At 39.5% G+C, this 20,176-nt stretch overlaps 1 protein-coding gene across 5 annotated transcripts in view; it reads left to right on the top strand.

The window, feature by feature from the left end:
* The window catches only part of LOC108697705 (tumor protein p73), a 110,104-nt gene that overhangs the window by 21,117 nt on the left and 68,811 nt on the right, over positions 1-20,176 (top strand). For 4 of the 5 annotated variants that reach the window (XM_041571501.1, XM_018227994.2, XM_041571502.1 and 1 more), the window contains exons 2-3: positions 3,303-3,398; positions 5,020-5,143. In XM_041571501.1, coding sequence (XP_041427435.1) covers positions 3,303-3,398; positions 5,020-5,143 — 220 coding nt within the window. Of the gene's footprint in view, positions 1-3,302; positions 3,399-5,019; positions 5,144-13,921; positions 14,139-20,176 lie in introns of those variants that run through there. The other variant, XM_018227997.2, reaches the window with a different exon arrangement.

Genomic DNA, 20,176 nt, shown 5'->3' with positions numbered 1-20,176 from the left:
CATCCTGCAAGAATTTAGTGTTGACAAATTCGGAGCAGGCATTGCGTTCTGAAATTAATATTAAATATGCCAGCAGCGCCAACACATTTCTGATGGTGGCAGCACAGTACACTGTGTTTCATGTAAATAATAGGTTTCCTAAAGAGAAGAAATTATAACATAGTTATGGCAAAGCAGTTTCTATGCTTATTCTTTGTTCGGACAAGAGAGTTAATATCGACAATAACTGATATTATAAAATGATACCCTACAATGTATTTGTAAAAAAAAATCTTAAAAGGCTAATATTTTTTGGTATTTTGAGCATCTGTTGAACAACTTGACTTCTTTGTGTAAAGCACTAGGTGCTGTCATGACATGCATGTATTAGCGATGGCTCGGCAGTAACAGAGTAATACAGTGTTTATTGATTCTCTTGAAATGCATATACCAGTCTAAAAGTACCTTGCATTCGTCAGTTATTACAGGCAGCAAACTGAAGAATTGTATCATTCTCATCAGTATCTTTCTTGCCAGAAGAACTTATGCATGCTGTTCACATACACGTGTGTTAATCCCATTATTTTGGGGTTACAAGCCAAAATGGCAAACCAATTTGAAACATTTTTGGCCAATAAACTTCACCTTGGTTCAGGCTGGCTCTGCTTAGCACCTTATTTAATTATATCAGTTAGTTTAAACAAGTAGTGAATTATGCATGAGTGGTATTCATTCTTTTCCAGAATTGCCATAGAACCAATCCAAAATTTTGCATAATCATATCTGTTTAGATATAATGATCAGTAGCTAATCTTTACAGGCCATACGTGTGATATGATGACACTCATGGAGTACCCTAGGGCTCTATATGCTCCTATTGATGCTTCTTTGGCACATCAATAATGAAGCTCTTTATGGACTAAAGGTGCCCATACACTGAGAGATCCGCTCCTTTGGCAATGTCGCCAAACGATCGGATCTCCCTCCGATATGCCCACCTTGAGGTGGGCAATATCGGGCTGATCCGATCGTGGGCCCTAGGGCCCAACGATCGGATCCTAACGATGCCTAACCGGCGGTCGGATCGCGGGACCGCATCAACAAATAGATGCGGGATTTTTTGTCCCATCTGATCGAGATCTGGCCGACTTTCGGCCAGATCTCGATCGGTGAAGCCCGTCGGGGGCCCCATACACGGGCCAATAAACTGCCGACACGGTCTGTCGGCAGCTTTTATCGACCCGTGTATGGCCACCTTAAGACTACCTTTCCATGCTTACCCCTTTAGACTGTACATTTTCATTAGCAGGACCCTCTGCTTGTTACCTTTTTAAGTTTGGGGTCTTTATGTGTCAGTATAATTACTCCTAATTCAGTGGCAACTATTGGTTTCATATAAATTCAAGCACACATATGTATCTCCAGCGGAAGTTATAAGACAGGTGGCTACTTGCAGGATTTACGCTTTCTAATTGCATTATAGTAATATAATGGGAGAATACTTTATGCAGCCTTTGATATAAAAGTGTGTGTATACCCAGCCTGTACAGCTTTAACACAAAAGTATTATACCAATTTGTATGGTGAAAACCTCACATCAGAAACCTCTTGGTGGTCTAATGTGCTTATTTTTAGTAAGATATGAAGAGAATAAAGTGATATATTGAGCCTGTGATGACCAACACTGAGCAGGCCTAGGCAAGTCCATCTTGACACTTCTTAACGATGGGAAGTACAGCTTCTAATTTGGGCTTCCGCTGACTGAAGTCCTCCAGAGGCTTTACTGGTGTCTGAGCTGAGGACTCTTGAAGAAAGTGGTAACACTTTATTGTAATTGACTCTTACAGTGCTGTGTTCACACTCCGTTAATTATGTGACATGCCCAATGGTGCACTGGAACTGTCTAACAACTGCGCTGTTAATAATCCACTGTTTAGTCAGTTAAAAGTTCTAGCAAAGTAATGAGAACAGTATGACTGGTATGTAGAATACTTCTTATTTGCTTGGATAATGCTATTTTTGTAAGGAGAGTCAAATGTATACATTTAAATTAGGGATGCACCGAATCCAGGATTCGGTTTGGGATTCGGCCTTTTTCATCAGGATTCGGATTCGGCCGAATCCTTCTGCCAGGCCGAACCAAATCCGAATTCTAATTTACATATGCAAATTAGGGGTGACAGGGAAATTGCATGACATTTTTCCCCTTCCCACCCCTAATTTGCATATGCAAATAAGGATTTGGTTCGGTATTTGGCCGAATCTTTCGCCAAGGATTCAGGGAAATTAGTGGATTCAGTGCATCCCTAATTTCAATAAATACATTTAAAAAGATAAGGATTTCAAAACACTATGCAGAATACATTTGTAAAACACACACCAATCACGTCAAACATCAGTTTAAACTGCTGCTTCTGCTATTATGTTGTAGTAATGATCCAGGAGGGGAAGAGAAAACTTAAGCTTATTTGGGAAAAAGTGGAGCTTATGAAAGCTTACCTTTATGCAAGAAAATATGGGGTAATGAAAAACAAACATACAACACAAATCTAGAATACAAGAGAATGCAAATTTAGAAAATGATCTGTAATAGAATAATAATATTCATGTTATAGCCACTTGATTGCCCTGGAAGGCTTACAATATTGTCCTTGTTCAGCAAGTATGTAGGGGTACATATATCATTAGAACAATACACTGGGTATAAGTGACCTCAGATATCTTTCCCATTCGTTCCATAGCAGGGCAGTCCAACCAATGACCCAAGCAGAAGCTAGGTGACAAAAAAAAGAGATTTACCCTGCCCTTCCATACCATTTGTTTTCTTCAGTCTTGGCTGTTGAATAAATGAATTAGTACACAATTATATATCAGGAATTCTGTGATGATGACCCCTTACCAAGTGATAATTCCAGTTAACAAACACATTTCAAGCAATCAGTATTAATTCAAGACAGGGATACATTCATAAGCCTTGGTAACCTTACTGTACCTTTTCCCATTCTACTTGTCTAATAGAAATAATAATAGGTGAATATATATTTAATTTCCTCTGGCATTGCTTCACATAGATTCTGTACCAGTATTACTGACTATGTATAATTCCCACTGTGCCCTAACTATAGGACCTTTACCTTACTGATACCTACCGTTACAGTATAGCTCATGTCCTTATAGCACATAAGAAAGTAAATAAACATGATTTATACTGGATGATGTAACAAAAGAATAAACTTTTTGCAAATAAGTCATCAAATGAATCAAAAGATTGTGAACTGTATAGCTTTGATTATAGTTACATTTTTTGTTTTTTTTGCTTTCAGAGTGATATACCCTTTGCCGGAATCTCCTTCTGTAAAGATGTCCCAGTCTACTGGAGCAGATGAAGGGACTACATTTGAGCACCTCTGGAGTACCCTGTAAGTTATATTACAAAATCATAAAAGTCATAAACAGTTTTTCCCCCCTCAGAATGATGCCATTTTTGTCTAAGGACAGACCCAGGTGCAATGAAGTAATAAATGCTAACATGGTCTCTCATAGTTTGATCCTCTCTATCCTGATGACCACTACAGAGTGGCACTAGAATGATAACTAAAAGGGGGCAATTTAATGCTGAATAGTAATAATCCCCCAGAGCTTTGTTGTTAAAGGGATTCTGTTTTAATGATGTAATTTTTTATTTCTAAATTACACTGTTTACGCTGCAAATAATTCACTCTACAATATAAAATTTCATTCCTGAACCAGCAAGTTGTAATATTAATGTGTAGGCGCCATCTCAGGTCATTTTGCCTGGTCATGTGATTTCAGAAAGAGCCAGCATTTTAAGATGGAACTGCTTTCTGGCAGTCTGTTGTTTCTCCTACTCAATGTAACTGAATGTGTCGCAGTGGGACCTGGATTTTACTATTGAGTGTTGTTCTTAGATCTACCAGGCAGCTGTTATCTGGTTACCTTCCCATTGTTCTATTGTTAGGCTGCTGGGGGGAAAGGGAGGGGTGATATCACTCCAACTTGCAGTACAGCAGTAAAGAGAGACTGAAGTTTATCAGAGCAGAAGTCACATGACTTGTGGCAGCTGGGAAACTGACAATATGCCAGAGGAAATTAAATATATATTCACCTATTAATATTTCTGTACTGCAAGTTGGAGTGATATCACCCCTCCCTTGTCAGATTTCAAAATTAAAAAAACAAAAAACTGTTTGCTCTTTTGACAACTAGATTTCAGTGCAGAATTCTGATGGAGCAGCACTATTAACTGATGCATTTTGAAAAAAACATTTTTTCCCATGACAGTATCCCTTTAATGAAGACAGTTTAGTAGCAGCAATAATTTCTGCACCTCATGGATCAGTGCTAGACCTTGTTGTCCAAGAAGGCATTATGCAATGTGCAATGCAAGCCTGGTAAATAGACAGATTTTACTTTAGTAGGCAAAACTACATGTATTTGCCTAATTTACCTTCCTTGTACTGTAGTACCTGTAATAGGAATGTGTCAATTTCACTTTTTATAAATTTTTGAAGAAACTATTATTTAATGGTTTTATCTATCAAAATCTATGGGGTTGGCACTTTTATGGTAGTACTGTAGATTCTAAAAAGGTGGTGGTTAAGAGTTATAACTATAACTATAAGAAATAACAATTCCAGTAGGTCTAAATGGGCTTCTTTTGCATTCATTAACATACTATAATCCTGTGTGGCAGAAGTATTCCTTTACAACCAATCAATCATATTGCTGCATTGCATGTCCCACACTGGTTTTCATAAATGTTTGGGACAAGCCCTTTTTTGTGATATTTTTAGGACCCCCTTTAGGCTGCTGTATTAGCCATTCAACAGTAGTTCCAAGAAAGTTTAGGACCATAAATTAAATCCTAAATGGCCTTCAGATTGGCCTTCCTGTCTAGGAGAGCTCCTAAAAGCTCTCTCTAATTGGCAGCCCCACAGTTTGAGATCCACCGGATGGATATTACAGATGTTTCATGTGAAACACTGCCTTGAAATAATGTGCTGTTTATTCCTCCGTTAGAGAGCCAGACAGCACCTATTTCGAACTTCCACAATCAAGCCATTCAAACAATACTGAAGCATCTAATCGAACAGACGTCAACATGGATGTTTATCAAATGAGGAGCATGAATGAATCTATCATGGTAAGTGAAAGCATATTTTATACAACACACTAACAAAATAAAGGGTTGTAATTCATGTAAACTATCTGCTTCCTCTGCCTTATTAATATATTATTTCTTTTTAGTACATTATGTATAAAGGGTAAGATGAAGAAATTTGGGAGGAAAAAGTCTATGGTAATTAATCTTGAGCATTGGCTTTGATAATTGCATTCGTTGCTTTCATGCTTTGCAAGAAGTCAAAGACGAACCCTGTCCATTCAAAGGAACAGTTCAGTATAAAAATAAAAGCTAGGTAAATAGATAGGCTGTGCAAAATAAAAAAAGTGTTTCTATATAGTTAATGAAACAAAAGATCAGACCGCTCCAGCTCACCGATACTCCCCTCGTCCAGGTGCTCAGTCGACAGTGTCCCCACTGTAAGTATAACAAAAACTCCACAGGCAGACGGCACTTCTGGATGGATTTATTGGGAAAGAAGCTGCTGGATACCGCCTAACGCGTTTCGGGATTGTATCCCTTAATCATCAAGCCTATGATTAAGGGATACAATCCCAAACGCTTTAGGCGGCATACAGCAGCTTCTTTCCCAATAAATCCATCCAGAAGTGCCGTCTGCCTGTGGAGTTTTTGTTTCTATATAGTTAGTTAGGCAAAATTTTAAAGTATAAAGGCTGGAGTGACTGGATGTCTAACATAACACAACAGAACCCAACTTCACGCTTTTCAGATCTCTAACTCTGAGTTAGATAGTTTGGGCCACATGGGATTGTTTAGTGAGTTTGCAATTGATCCTCAGCATGCAGCTCAGATTCAAAAGCAACAGTTATGACCCACGTAGTCCCCCCAAAACACTGATTGGTTAATGACTGGTAACCAATCAGTGCAAACCTAGAGAGCTGCAAAGCAGGAAGTAGTGGTTCTTGTTATTTTGTTAGACATCCAGTCACTCCAGCCTTTATTCATTACATTTTTGGCTAAATAACTGTATTAGAACATTTTTTATTTTGCACAGCCTATCTATTTACCCAGTTTTTATTTTTATACTGAACAATATCTTTAATGTCTCATGCTGTCCAGAGAGAGTGTTTAAGTAGTTGATTACCCTGGAGGTAATTGCCTTGGCAATTTGGGTACCAGCATGCCCCAGAAGAATCTGTGTTTACAAAAAAATGTCAGATTGGGGTGTTATTGTCTTAACTGGGCATCATTGGCATATATAGAGGAAAGATCTAAGTCGTTCTAAAAATATAATCTCTAGACACTCAAATTCAATGGCCACCTCTCTATGGAGTACTTAGTTAATTGGGTTGCATGGCTCTTCCATATGGTTTAGAGGGCAGCAATGCAACTGCCAGTGCTACTTGAGTTTACTTAGATGTAATGTCCAGGAAATTAGGTCTTGAAAATATTATGCAGTTGATTTAAAGGAAGTATACCTTTAAATATGCAATTTTACAGACTGTGCACAATAACTTACACCCTTATTCTCTGCTGTCTGTTTCTGGGAAAATTGATTTCCAAACACTTCACATTTAACATCTAAGAACTTAAATTTTAAAGGGGATGTTTAACATTTTCAAAGTGGTAGGACTTTGCAAAAATAACACTTTCCCAAAAAAATGAATGTAGCAAAATGTAATCATTTTCATTTAATTAATAATTGAAAACATCTTAGGGGTCCTTGTAACTAGTTGTTTTCTGCAAACACACTTAATTATGATGCCCCCAGGCCTAACAAAAACCTTAACTACACATTTTAAAAAATAACACATATTCCAAATGATGTACAGTATTTCCATTTCAGAGAGTTGACTGGTGAGATTGTTGCCTGTTGTGCTCTGTCCACTAGGGGTCCACAGACTACTGGAAACTGCTGCTTTACACTTTACATTCACTTGGTGTGTGTCGAGAAGCTGCAATCATCACAGCAACTCTTTTAAAGCTTTATAGGGGCAGATAGACATGATTTGTTGCAGAAGATATACATAAAGTATATGCCAAGGACATTTATTATTTGAAATACTTTAAAGGGATGGGTCACTTTTACAGATTTATTATGTGGTGTACAAAACAGCATCATTTTTTTATGCGCTTTTTCTTTGAGCAACTTCCGCCGGAACTTACTTACAATGTCTACTGAAGTGCAAAATGATGGTGGCAAATCTGGTGTTCGCATGGCATAAAATAAAGCACACCTTGATAAAGTCGACATTTATTGTACACAGCTTTTTACACAGTTTTTTTGCGAATTTATTTTAACACAGCATAATAAATAGGCCGCTTAGTGTGTTATAAAATAGTCAGTTCTGAACCTCTTTTCAGCTTCTTTTAATTATTTGCATTCTTCTGACTTCTTTCCAGCATTCAAATGGGGTCAATGACCATCTAAAAAACAACTTTGCAAGGCTAAAAACGTTATTATTATTTCTAATCATCTTTCTATTAAGGCCATTATCTATTCACATTCCAGTCTGTTGATCAAATGAATGCATCACTGCTAGGGTAATTTGGGCCCTAGCAACCAAAAATTGCTAAAATGCAAACTGGAGAGCTAATGAAAAAAAAGCTAAATAACTACAAAATAATGTCACAGATAATAAAAAAATTTAAACCAACTAAAAGTTGAATAATCATTTTAATTGCTGCAAATAATGTAATATCTTCTTTGTTTATCAGTGTCTTATGGTTCATACTGAACTGCATCAACCAAACCATTATTTTTCAGGCCATGCCTGTTTGGGGGCATTATTTGTCACTAATGCATTAGTGGTTGATAATTAGAGGACATTAGGAAATCAGTGGCATAGTTCTTTAGGTATGGTGGTGGCAATTGACAATCCATTCACTTCTGGACTGGTGTGGTAGTTTTACTTCAGCAAACACTGAAGGGCCACAGGTTGGACAGCAAGTGCATAGATATGCTTATTCTAATCTTTATTTACTTGCTGTCTTACAGCCACATTTTCTTCACACTATCTGTCCCCACTGCTACTCTAGGATCCACCTCTCCCTACTATACCTGCTATCCCACAGCCACAGTCCCTTCCCAGAGACTATTATCTCACTGCTACTATAGGCACCATCTCTCCCTACTATACCTGCTATCTCACAGACACACCCCCTTCCCAGAGACTATTATCCACTGTTACTATAGACACCATCTCTCCCGACTATACCTGCTATCCCACAGTCACACTCCCTTCCCAGAGACTATTATCCCACTGTTACTATAGGTACCATCTCTCCCTACTATACCTACTATCCCACAATCACACTCCCTTCCCAGAGAATATTATCCCACTGTTACTAAAGGCACCATCTCTCCCTACTATACCTGCTATCTCACAGACACACCCCCTTCCCAGAGACTATTATCCACTGTTACTATAGACACCATCTCTCCCTACTATACCTACTATCCCACAGTCACACTCCCTTCCCAGAGACTATTATCCCACTGTTACTATAGACACATCTCTTCCTACTATACCTGCTATCCCACAGTCACACTCCCTTCACAGAGACTATTATCCACTGTTACTATATGCACCATCTCTCCCTACTATACCTGCTATCCCACAGCCACAGTCCCTTCCTAGAGACTATTATCCCACTGCTACTATAGGCACCATCTCTCCCTACTATACCTGCTATCCCACAGTCACACTCCCTTCCCAGAGACTATTATCCCACTGTTACTATAGGAACCCTCTCTCCCTACTATACCTGCTATCCCACAGTAACAGTCCCTTCCCAGAGACTATTATCCCACTGCTACTATAGGAACCCTCTCTCTCTACTCTACCTGCTATCCCACAGCCACAGTCCCTTCCCAGAGACTATTATCGCACTGCTACTATAAGCACCATCTCTCCCTACTACAACTGCTATTCCACAGCCACAGTCCCTTCTCGGAGGCTATAATCCCCACTGCTATTATAGGCACCATCTCTTCCTACTATACCTGCTATCCCACAGTCTCTTTTAGAACTATTATCTACGTTTTACAAGCACTGCATAAGTACATTTGTGGTTCTGCATAAGGCAGATATCCCCAACCTTTACAACCCATGAGCAACATTCAGAAGTTAAAGGAGTTGGGGAGCAACACAACCATAAAAAATGTCCCTGGGGTGCCAAATAAGTGCTGTGATTGACCATTTAGTAGCCCCTATGTGGATTGTCAACCTACATTGAGGCTCTCTTCGGCAGTACACCTGTTTTTTTATACAACCAAAACTTTCCTCCAAGCCTGGAATTCAAAAATAAGCACCTGCTTTGAGGCCATTGGGAGCAACATCCAAGGGGTTGGAGAGCAACATGTTTCTCATGAGCTACTGGTTGGGGATCACTTGTATAAGGCTAAAGGCACATGGGTTGTATTTTTTGCTGGCGTATATATTCTCCCTTCCACTCCACAAATGCATCATCATACCAGATTTGTCGCAAAATTGCATACTTGAGACCTGCCATGCCGAAATCACACCAGTGTGCTATTAGCCTAAAGATCATTTTAAATATAATATATGTTTAACTGGCAGCATGTGCACACTGTACTTTTATAGACATAGATAATGGATATTATAAGAACAGGGGCATAAAGCCCTTAAGCTGGGGAGGAGATTCTAAATTCCTTTTCTATTTTTTTTTTGTTTAATCATTTTGTTAACCCTGCAGACATAGGTTCATACATGTCTGCCCTCTCTGTGTATCTGTTACTAACTCAAAGTGGCAAAATGAACTTCATAAGTTACAGGTATTTCATGGGACTTTTTAAAATATGAATTTTAAGACCACAAAAGGCAAAACAGCGGGAGAAGAGCCCTGTCCGAGCATGAACCATTTTGGCAGGGACATATATTAAGAGGTAATGCTGGAATAGTTTTCAAATGAAGGAATATGCTGAATATGCTGAAACTTGCAGAACTGGCATTAAACCACATAAAATATGTACCTTATATTGTACATACACACACACACACAGTCCTGTTTTGTTATTTACCTTAGGATCATGCTAGGCAGGTCCGCCATTAGAAATCACGGGGCCCCGTACAACAAAGTGTTCAGGACCCCCTGGTCCCCGCCCACCCCAGCCCCCAAGCCCCACCCCAGATCCTGCCCACTCCACACTACAGTTAAAAGACCACATAGACGTCAGTGCTAAAAAAGGTAACCCCCCCACACACGTTATAAAAAGCTATTGATGGTCAGGCCCCCTTATAAATAAAAAAAAACTGTGGTGCCAGGGCCCCCCCGATAAAAAATTTTTTTTTACAAAAAATTGGTGGTCAGGGCCCCCCTACAAGTTAAAAAAAATGGTGATCAGGGCCCCCCCCTACAAGTTAAAAAAAAATAATTGGTGATCAGGGCCCCCCTATAAGTTAAAAAAAAGATAATTGGTGATCAGGGCCCCCCTACAAGTTAAAAAATAATTGGTGATCAGGGCCCCCCTACAAGTTAAAAAACAATAATAGGTGATCAGGGCCCCCCTACAACTTAAATAAAATAATTGGTGATCAGGGCCCCCCTACAAGTTGAAAAAAAATAATTGGTGATCAGGGCCCCCCTATAAGTTAAAAAAAACATTTGCCCCCATAAAAGTTCTTTTTTTAAAAAAAAAACATTTGCCCCCCATAAAAGTTTTTTTTACTTACACCCATGATAAATACTCTTTTAAAAATCCCATAGAAATTAATGTAGAGTGGCGGACTTTCACTCTAGCATACTGTGGTGATCTCAGACTTCACTCTTTCATAAATATACCCCCATATTGTTGGGTTTTAAAGGGGTGCAGTTGCAACCGTAGACTAGGGTTGCCACCTTTTTAAAAATTCTTTACCAAAGGGGCAGGCCGTGATGTCAAAATGGGCGGGCTGTGACGTCAAAGGGGGCAGGGCCGCGCCACGGACACCAAAAGAAAATCTAAGTTCAAGGGGATTTGGGGCAGGCCGAGGGCTCTTTTTAATCGTATTACAAATTTACCGGCAGCTACATTCCCGGTAAATTTGTAATACCGGCCCCGGCCGTGGCAGGTATTTTACCGGCCTACTGGCCGGGTGGCAACCCTACTGTAGACCCCACGTGCAAAACATTGGGCAATAGTAGTATTTCACAGGTGTTAAAGCATATAGAGGAGTAAAAGGGTTGAGATTTCGAAACTGCTGCTTGTTTGGGACTTGGCTTTTGGGAGGAAAGAAAGGGGACATAGGCCAAAAGTTTACATGACATTTACACTAGTCGTTGCACTGCAGACCTGCAACTGGGTGTGTGAAAACTGGACATGTCTGGAGTCAAAAGGTCCTTATAAGGGACACACAGGCATTTGTTCCTGCATCTCCCTGCATCCTACTTTTAGGTCCAAATAGTCATTAGTGGAATGTTTGAATGGTTGATCTTCCTAATCCTAAAGTTGTCATAAAACCCAGGTTACTTGTCATGTCAGTGAGAAAGTGCAGAATGGCTCTTGGAAATTTTCATTGCTCTGCTCTCTTACTTGCTCAGGCTTTCTTTGCGCTGTTGGCAAACAAAAAACAGAGGGATCAGGTGGAGAGTAGAATACTAATTATATAGCAAGCCTTTGGTTGCAGCTCACATTCTGGCTGATTATATTATAAAGCTTGGAAGGCAGCTCTCATACACGGCCATTTTGTACTGCGTTCCCCAGCGTTGCACTTTCTTCCGTTCAGCCGAAGGGGAGGGCAGGAGAAGACGCACTCAATTATTGTGAAGGGGGCTGTACTCACACTCAAGAGTCAGTCATAATGTGTCTGGGCTCGAGATAATATGGCCACATTGAATGAGGTGCCAGGCAAATTTACTCCACAACCTGAGATTTTTAAAAATGTCCATTATTTTCATGGTTCATTACAAATTTTTATAGCCCCATGTGCTTCTCACCCTGTGCAGAAGTGCAAACAAAAGTGCAAAAGGTGCATGACTAGAGTAAAAACTCCTGGGTCCCTGTCCAACAGGCACAAAAAGATCCAGCGTCTGTCGTTGAGGCAAAGTGTAGTCCACGGAGGCTACTGTATCCCCGACTCCTGCGGCACAAAAGGCACAGATGGAGAGAAAGGGTCCTTTGCTGTAATGCTAGGGGGTCTCTTTGTCCTTCCCCCTGCAGCCAAAAGGCTTATAAGGGGGCAGGATAACCAGGGGACCTCTGAAGTCCCAACGACTGGGTGCGCCCAGGATTTAGGGGGGGAGGAATCTAATTGGCTCCCCTCCAGATCCGTGCTTTGACCCAGGATGCCAGTGCACTGATTACAAGTGTCCTTTCATCACTGTGTCCAGCTCCCCAGGGGTTTTAAGTCCTGGGGCGATCTTGGGCTCAATTTAGCTGCCAGCCCATGGCCAGAGGATCAAGTGCCTCTCTGCCTCAGCAAGTGAAGGGGCCAAATAAGTACAGCGAACAGATACTACACCTGATCTTAGCCAAAAGGCTGAAAAATATATTATTTCCTTCTTCCACAGCAAAGAGCCTATATCCTGTCCTGACTTTGCCTTATATGACCAAGATCTCCCCTCCTGTTTATCTTTGACATCTTTTTCCCATAGTGTGAGAAACAAAATATTAACAATAATATGGCTTTGGCCTTTGGTAAATTGTTCTGTCCACAACTTGCCATTTACTGCCTGGCCATGTATATTGTAGGGTACTGTGTTCATGGGACTGAAAAGATCTGTCCTATCATGCTTCCCACAATATACGCTTCTGTACGTAAAGCAATCTGAGCCAAGTTAACATTCCACTTCACTAAATAGGAACTAAAGGTACTTACTTACCTATCTAGCTAGATAATCACCCTGGTGATATGGTCTAGATCTAGGAACAAAGGAAGGAACAGAGTGGCTAACCCTCAAACAATGTCATTTAATGTATACAACATCACTTTGCATGGGCTTCGGGAGATAGAGTGAATAGATGCAGAAAAATGGGCATGTGTACTAATTGAATGGCTGAACCATTGTTCAAATTTGAATTGTGCAAAAAGTTCTGGATCTGGTGGCTCCCTAGTGACTAGTTTTACGTAGTACTTGCTGTTTCAAGTCCATTTACCTTGAATGGATCTGTTGAGCAGGAAAAATCTGTGAGACTGCGGCTTCTCCTGTTAGTGGGTCTGTAGGTGACTTGCTGCATGCTATCATTATTGGCATCATAGGGGAATACACCGGCACAATAAAAGCTAGGCAGTTTATAGTCTGTGTAATAGATTTGTGGCTTTCACTGGTTATACTGAACCTGAACCTCAATTCAGTACAAGTGTTTTCCCTGTTGCCTAATTCATAATGCATACATTAAAGGATTGGCAAAGGTGCCAGGGAAAGAATTAAGCACATGTATCTATGCACCATAAATTGTTCCTCCCATATTGCTTTTATCTTACACCCTTATTTTGGCTATGATCTGAAACCTGTTCAGGTTATTACCTACAAAAAAAAGTGAGGCGCAAACAGCTCGGTACATCTGCCCATGCCATTAGCAATGGCACAGCTATACTATTTAATTGCTCTGGTGCCAGTGCAGCTCTTATTGCATTTCAGCTATAGCCAAGAAGCTATCTGATTGCCAGAATCCAGCATTAGCTAATTAAAACACTTTAAGTTCAATAATAAATACGGACCCCTGTCTTCCCCTCTGTGGGATACTTGGTGCAGTCCAATACATCACTGGGCAAGCCTGGGCCTGCCTCGTTGTTTAATGAATAGTCATGAGGAAAAGAAAAGGGGAGGGGCCATGTTTGTTGTTGGATGCAGCTAGTTGACAGAACCAAGGGTGATGGGAAAAAAAAGAAGGAAAAAAAAACAACATAGTGCTTACATGTACCACAGCATCCTCTGAGCCTCATGCACTTTGTTGGGTGCTGTTGCTCTATCTACATGCCTACTTTCTTTTCCACTTCATCTACAAACCCTGTGACCCCCATGACTTCTCAGGTGGAACGTTTCCCTATAGCACTTGTATTCCAGGAAGACTAAAATGCTGTACATAAGCGACCCCATGCAGCAGTACTCGGTAGGTGCCATTCTCTAATTTACCTCCCTTATTGGATTTGGTTTCCCATTCCCAGGATTTCGTCTTCTTTGTTGCTTTCACACCTGTTGGCTTTGAAGTTCCGCCATGCGTGAGATTTGGAAATTAGGCACTTTGTGCATGGAACAGGGGGCTCCTTTAGAGATATTTGGGCGGCAGCAACAAAAGAAAAAAAAAAAGCATTGTGCAGAACGTGCCGTTCTTAGAAGCTTCCTTGATTTATTTTACATTTACGCTATTTCATGGAATCTTTTATTACCTGTAAATATTCCAGATTTCATGCAAAAAAAAACTTTTTCCAAACATCAACAATGTGCTTTATGGTTCCAAAATTTTCTTTTTGTAACTGAATTTTATTCTTTTGTTAGTAATGCCGGGTACCCTGGTTATACCCTATGATGCCATTGTGTGCCTTTAGGTGTACCCCAAACTGCAATAAGGCTCCTCTTTGTAATTAGAAGTAGGCTCTCTAGTGCTAAATTCCCATTTTAAATAAATAGGATATTTAGAATAGAATTATTTATTTTATGCATAAATATTCCAAGTTTATAGCTTAAAGGATGATATAAACAACAATGTAGTTAAAATAACATTTTCATAGTGATATTGCATGATGATAATACAATACAACATGGATTCTATTTTGATTTAATAGCACTCATATAATATTCTAAAGTAAGTAGGCCCAAATAAATAGCATCTGTGTAATGAGCATTATGAGTATTTAGATACAGTGCGGTACAGTACAAACAGCTACAGGGGATGATGGGTGCATTTTTATTATATTAATCAAATGAACCTTCTGAAAGCCTCTAGCCATTAGCTGACTATAAGAATTCAACTGGAGGGCTTGCGTTGACTGTCTGATATTAATTGTTATTAACACCATTATTACTCTACTTAGTTATCCTACAGGTTATATTCCTCACAGGAGGAAAGATACATTACATTCCCTCTGCTGATTTGTTCAGCACCATGAAGCAAGCTCCCCGATTTAATCCCTTAAAAGACAATGGTGACTGGAGTTTTTCTTTTTATAGGAAGTTTTACTAAATTTAGAAAAAGTATAATAAAATGTCATTATCTGCTTCTATTAATCAGAGAAATATTGAAATAGTATTAGAATTCTCTGTATTTTACAAAGTCTCTTTATGAGATTATTAATTACGTTATCACATTTCTGTACATGTTCGGTATGCAGAGGCTACATTTGTTTGATAACATTAAAATGATATTTGCTCAGAATCAGATTGTGCACAATTTAAATACAAGTATGGGACCTGTTATCTAGAATGTTCGGGATCTGGGGTTTTCCTGGATAACAGATATTTCTGTAAGTTGGATCTTACCTTAAATCTACTAGAAAATCATGTAAATTTTAAATAAACCCAATAGGCTGGTTTTGCTTCCAATAAGGATTAATTATATTTTAGTTTGGACCAAGTACAAGCTACTGTTTTATTGTTACAGAGAAAAAGACATTTTTTTTTTTTAACTTTAGATTATTGTGACAAAATGGGAGACAACTTTTCCGTAATTCAGAGCTTTCTGGATAACAGGTTTCCCGATAACTGATCCTATACCTGTATATATATTTAAGAAGGAGCAGTTTCACTTTAATGATGCACTCGTTTTCTCTTTCATAGTATATAAAAGCTAAATTATCTGGATGCAGAAATGTTTAGAAGACGGAAAGAGCGCAGAAAAAAATTAAAGTGATAGCATTTTTCTCTTTTTGAAAGGCAAAATGGCACATTGACTTGTTCACCTTTAGGAACTGTATGCTTAAGTGTTATCACATATGTTTGCTGTGCGGTTCTGTGTACGAGTTTGTACCCAGGGGAGCCGGCAGCAACACTGAGCATTGAAGATACATATTTATTCTTGTCACAGTTTTACTGATATTTAACAAATGTCATATTTGATACATATGGTTAAAACAATTGTAGTAGGAGAACATTAACTGTCAACATTACCCACGGTATTGTTATTTGTATCTTTTCAAAGTTATTTTTTTATCTTCCACTTATTCTTTTTACTTTGAGATTGTTACATTGTATCATTTCACATTATAATGGGTTATTACCGGGTGCTTCTTTTCCTTTGAGGGTTGGGGCAGACGAGCAGATTCGGCGAGATTTAGTCGCCTGGCAACTAGGGATGCACCGAATCCAGGATTCGGTTCGGGATTCGGTCTTTTCAGCAGGATTCGGATCCGGCCGAATCCTTCTGCCAAGCCGAACAGAATCATAATTTGCATATGCAAATTAGTGGCGGGGAAGGATATTGCGTGACTTTTTGTCAGAAAACAAGGAAGTAAAAAAGGTTTCCTCTTCCCACCCCTAATTTGCATATGCATATGCAAATTCGGATTCGGTTCGGTATTCAGCCGAATCTTTCGTGAAGGATTCGGGGGTTTGGCCGAATCCAAAAAAGTGGATTCGGTGCATCTCTACTGGCAACTAATCGCCTCTTCTGCGTGGCGACAATGCACTCACGGCGCCTCGATTTCCAAAGTTGGAAATCAAAGCGATGCGAGTGTATTAGCACAGGCGATTCTTCATTTAAGCAGACGGAAGGCAGACGGAAAGCAGTTCGGGGAGATTGTTACCACGCAGAAGAGGCAATTAGTCATCAGGCGACTAAATCTCCCCAAATCTGTTTGTCTGCCCCAACCCTAGGCTGCAGAAAGCACTAGGTAACCATTAGCATTGATTGGTTGCCACAATAAAAAAATAAGTGTATTTAAAGTACCTTCATGCTATCTTGGGTGGTTAATGACTGACTCTGTTCTATTCTTGTAGTGAATAGTGTATTGCTGCTGTGCAATTACCTGTTCTGTCCCTCTTGCTACGTGGATCACCTTATTTTCTGCAGTAAAAGGGGGGTTACTGTCACTGTTACAGCAATACGTTCTCCACTTCAGGAAAAATTCAGCTTGCCATACTGCTTGTCTCTAGTAAAAAGTCTGCCTTCCTTAGCATCAGGCAAGTAACCCATAGCAACCAATCAGCAATTAGATTTGTTTTGGCAAAGAGAGGCTAGAATACGAGCAGCAAATTTATAATAGTCTCCTAGGAGTTCAGAAATGCAGTTTTCAAGATAATGCATTCAATGAAATGAAGTTAAATAAAAGAACAGATAAAAACACTTGAATAAATAAAACCAGAATAGGAAGTGGATTCAGGTACAGGTATGGGACCTGTTAGAGAATGCTCAGGGCCTGGGATCTTTCTGTAATTTGGATCTCCATACCTTAAATCTGCTAAAAATATTTTAAACATTAAATAAACCCAATAGGATTGTTTTGCCTCAAATAAGGATGGGTTACCTTTATATTAAATTTTAGTATGTTATATAATAATTCTAAGAAACCTTTCAAATGGTCTTAGTCATTTATTTTTATAATTGTTAAATTAAATAAATCTTTTTCTTCTGACTATTTCCAGTTTTCAAATGGGGGGGTCACTGACTCCATCTAAAAACCAATGCTCTTTAAGGCTATACATGGGTATTGTTATTGCTACTTTTTATTGTTCATCTTTCTATTCAGACCTCTCCTATTCATATTCCAGTTTCTTATTCAAATCAGTGCATGGTTGCTAGGGTAATTTGGTCCCCAGCAACCAGAGTGACGAAATTACAAACTGAAGAGCTGCTGAATAAAAAGCTAAATAACTAAAAAAAACACAGATGATAAAAAAAGAAAACCAATTGCAAATTGTCTGAGTATATCTCTCTACATCATACTAAAGTTAACGCAAAGGTTATATCTTGGGGTCAAGTACAAGGTATTGTTTTATTATTGCAGAGAAAGATCCCATACCTGTATGATAAAAGAATTAATTTAATTGGCCACTGAATACATTGGATAAAGATAACCTCCAAACAGCACAATAGTAATGTAAATTTACTTGAAAGACTGACTCACAGACATGCATAAATGCGACATTTTGTAGTTCACATCATACACAATAAAGTCGTCTCCACTGGTACACACACAGTGGTCAAAAGGAAAACAGTTCCCCGATGGGTTAGAATAAGGACCAAGCTGTGACATCATTTCCCAGAAGTCTCGCTGAAGCAGACCTATTTGTGCACACTGCCGCTTCAGTTGACTCCTAAATTATTGGAGACCAGGAAGGAAAGAGTGTAGGATGAGCACCCCCAAACCTTGCTAAAACACCAGAGCCAGTTTTGTATGTCTTAAAAGAGAACTAAACCTCCTCATATCTTGTTAGCTAGTTGGCCTACACCTAACCGTATCAAAGCAACTCCTTAAAACAGATCTCTTCCTCCGTACCAGCCAAATGTGATGGGGTTAGTGGAAATATATTGGCTAGCAGTGAGAATGATTCTGCATTTTGAAATCACGTGTGCAGGGAATTGTGGGGTTTGGAGGATGCAGGGTAAGGACAGATGGCTTTTGATACAAAGTAAAAGTAGTCAGCCAGCTCAGCAAAGTAGTCAGACATATCAACAGGAGAGCAGAAGGGTTGGCTTAGGAAACTGTTGCAAATCATTAAAAATCATGAAAAGTCTGCAAATTTTTTAATTGATGTATATTGCAAAGTTGCTTTAAATTATGCTTTCTTTTCAAAAAGCTCAAGTTATATTTTTGTGGAGAATTGAACTCCACAAAAATATAACTTGAGCTTTTTGAAAAGTAAGCATAATTTAAAGCAACTTTGCAATATACATCAATTAAAAAATTTGCAGACTTTTCATGATTTTTAATGATTTGCAACAGTTTCCTAAGCCAACCCTTCTGCTCTCCTGTTGATATGTCTGACTACTTTGCTGAGCTGGCTGACTACTTTTACTTTGTATCAAAAGCCATCTGTCCTTAGCCTGCATCCTCCAAACCCCACAATTCTCCACAAATTCTGGAGGATGCAGGCTAAGGACAGATGGCTTTTGATACAAAGTAAAAGTAGTCAGCCAGCTCAGCAAAGTAGTCAGACATATCAACAGGAGAGCAGAAGGGTTGGCTTAGGAAACTGTTGCAAATCATTAAAAATCATGAAAAGTCTGCAAATTTTTTAATTGATGTATATTGCAAAGTTGCTTTAAATTATGCTTACTTTTCAAAAAGCTCAAGTTATATTTTTGTGGAGTTCCTCTTTAATAAGGTTGCTGCACCTATTTGGTAGAGAGATATAGGGGGCAAATTCACGAAGATTCGTAGTTGCGCCAGTCATAACTTCGCCGCACTTCGCCGCACTTTGCCAGCGCTTCGCAAATTCACTAAAATCCGAAGTTGCACTCAGGGGTAGCGTAAGGTTGCGAAGTTGTGCTAGCGTTGATTCGCTAAGTGAAGCGAAGTTACGCTAGCGAAGGCTAATTTGCATACGGCGCCAAGTTCAAATTTCAATGGAGGAATACGTATCAGCACTACAAATGCCTAGAAAACCTTCAAAACATCAAATAAAAATTTTATTTTGCCCTACACATGTGCCCACTGTATAGGTAAGTTGCCATGAGTCAGGAAATGTAGGGGGGAAGGAGGGGAGCCTCAAAAAAAATTTCGATCTTTTTCAGCCTATCACCCATAATGTAGAAAACACGCCAGCGTTTTTTGGGACTTAGAAAAAATTTTGACTTTTTTTGAAGCAATCCCTATCTACTCTATTGCGCTTCGCCTGGTCTGAGGTGGCGAAGGAAGTCTAGCGTAAAAGGTAGCGTTCAGTATAATGCGCGCGTTAGTGAATTTGCGTCGTTACGTCCGTAGCGAAACTTCGCCAGGCGTAAGGGTGCGAAGTTACACTATCGAATCTACGCGAGCGTTCGTTAGTGAATTTGCGCAGTAACGAAAATGCCAAACGCTAGCGAAGTAACGCTAGCGTTCGGCGCTTCGGCGCTTAGTGAATTTGCCCCATAGAGTTTTGACTCTACTAGTCTTTAGCTACAGCTGCTCCTGTCTGCCCTTCTGGTTGTATAGGTTGCTTAAACTGGGCATACACAAAAAGATTTGCCCCATGGGTGAAGTCTCTAAGGGGGTTATTTACTAAACTCCAAAT

This window comes from Xenopus laevis, chromosome 7S (assembly GCF_017654675.1).
Source record: "Xenopus laevis strain J_2021 chromosome 7S, Xenopus_laevis_v10.1, whole genome shotgun sequence".
NCBI lineage: Eukaryota > Metazoa > Chordata > Amphibia > Anura > Pipidae > Xenopus > Xenopus laevis.
This window is presented reverse-complemented; position numbering and strand designations above follow the sequence as displayed.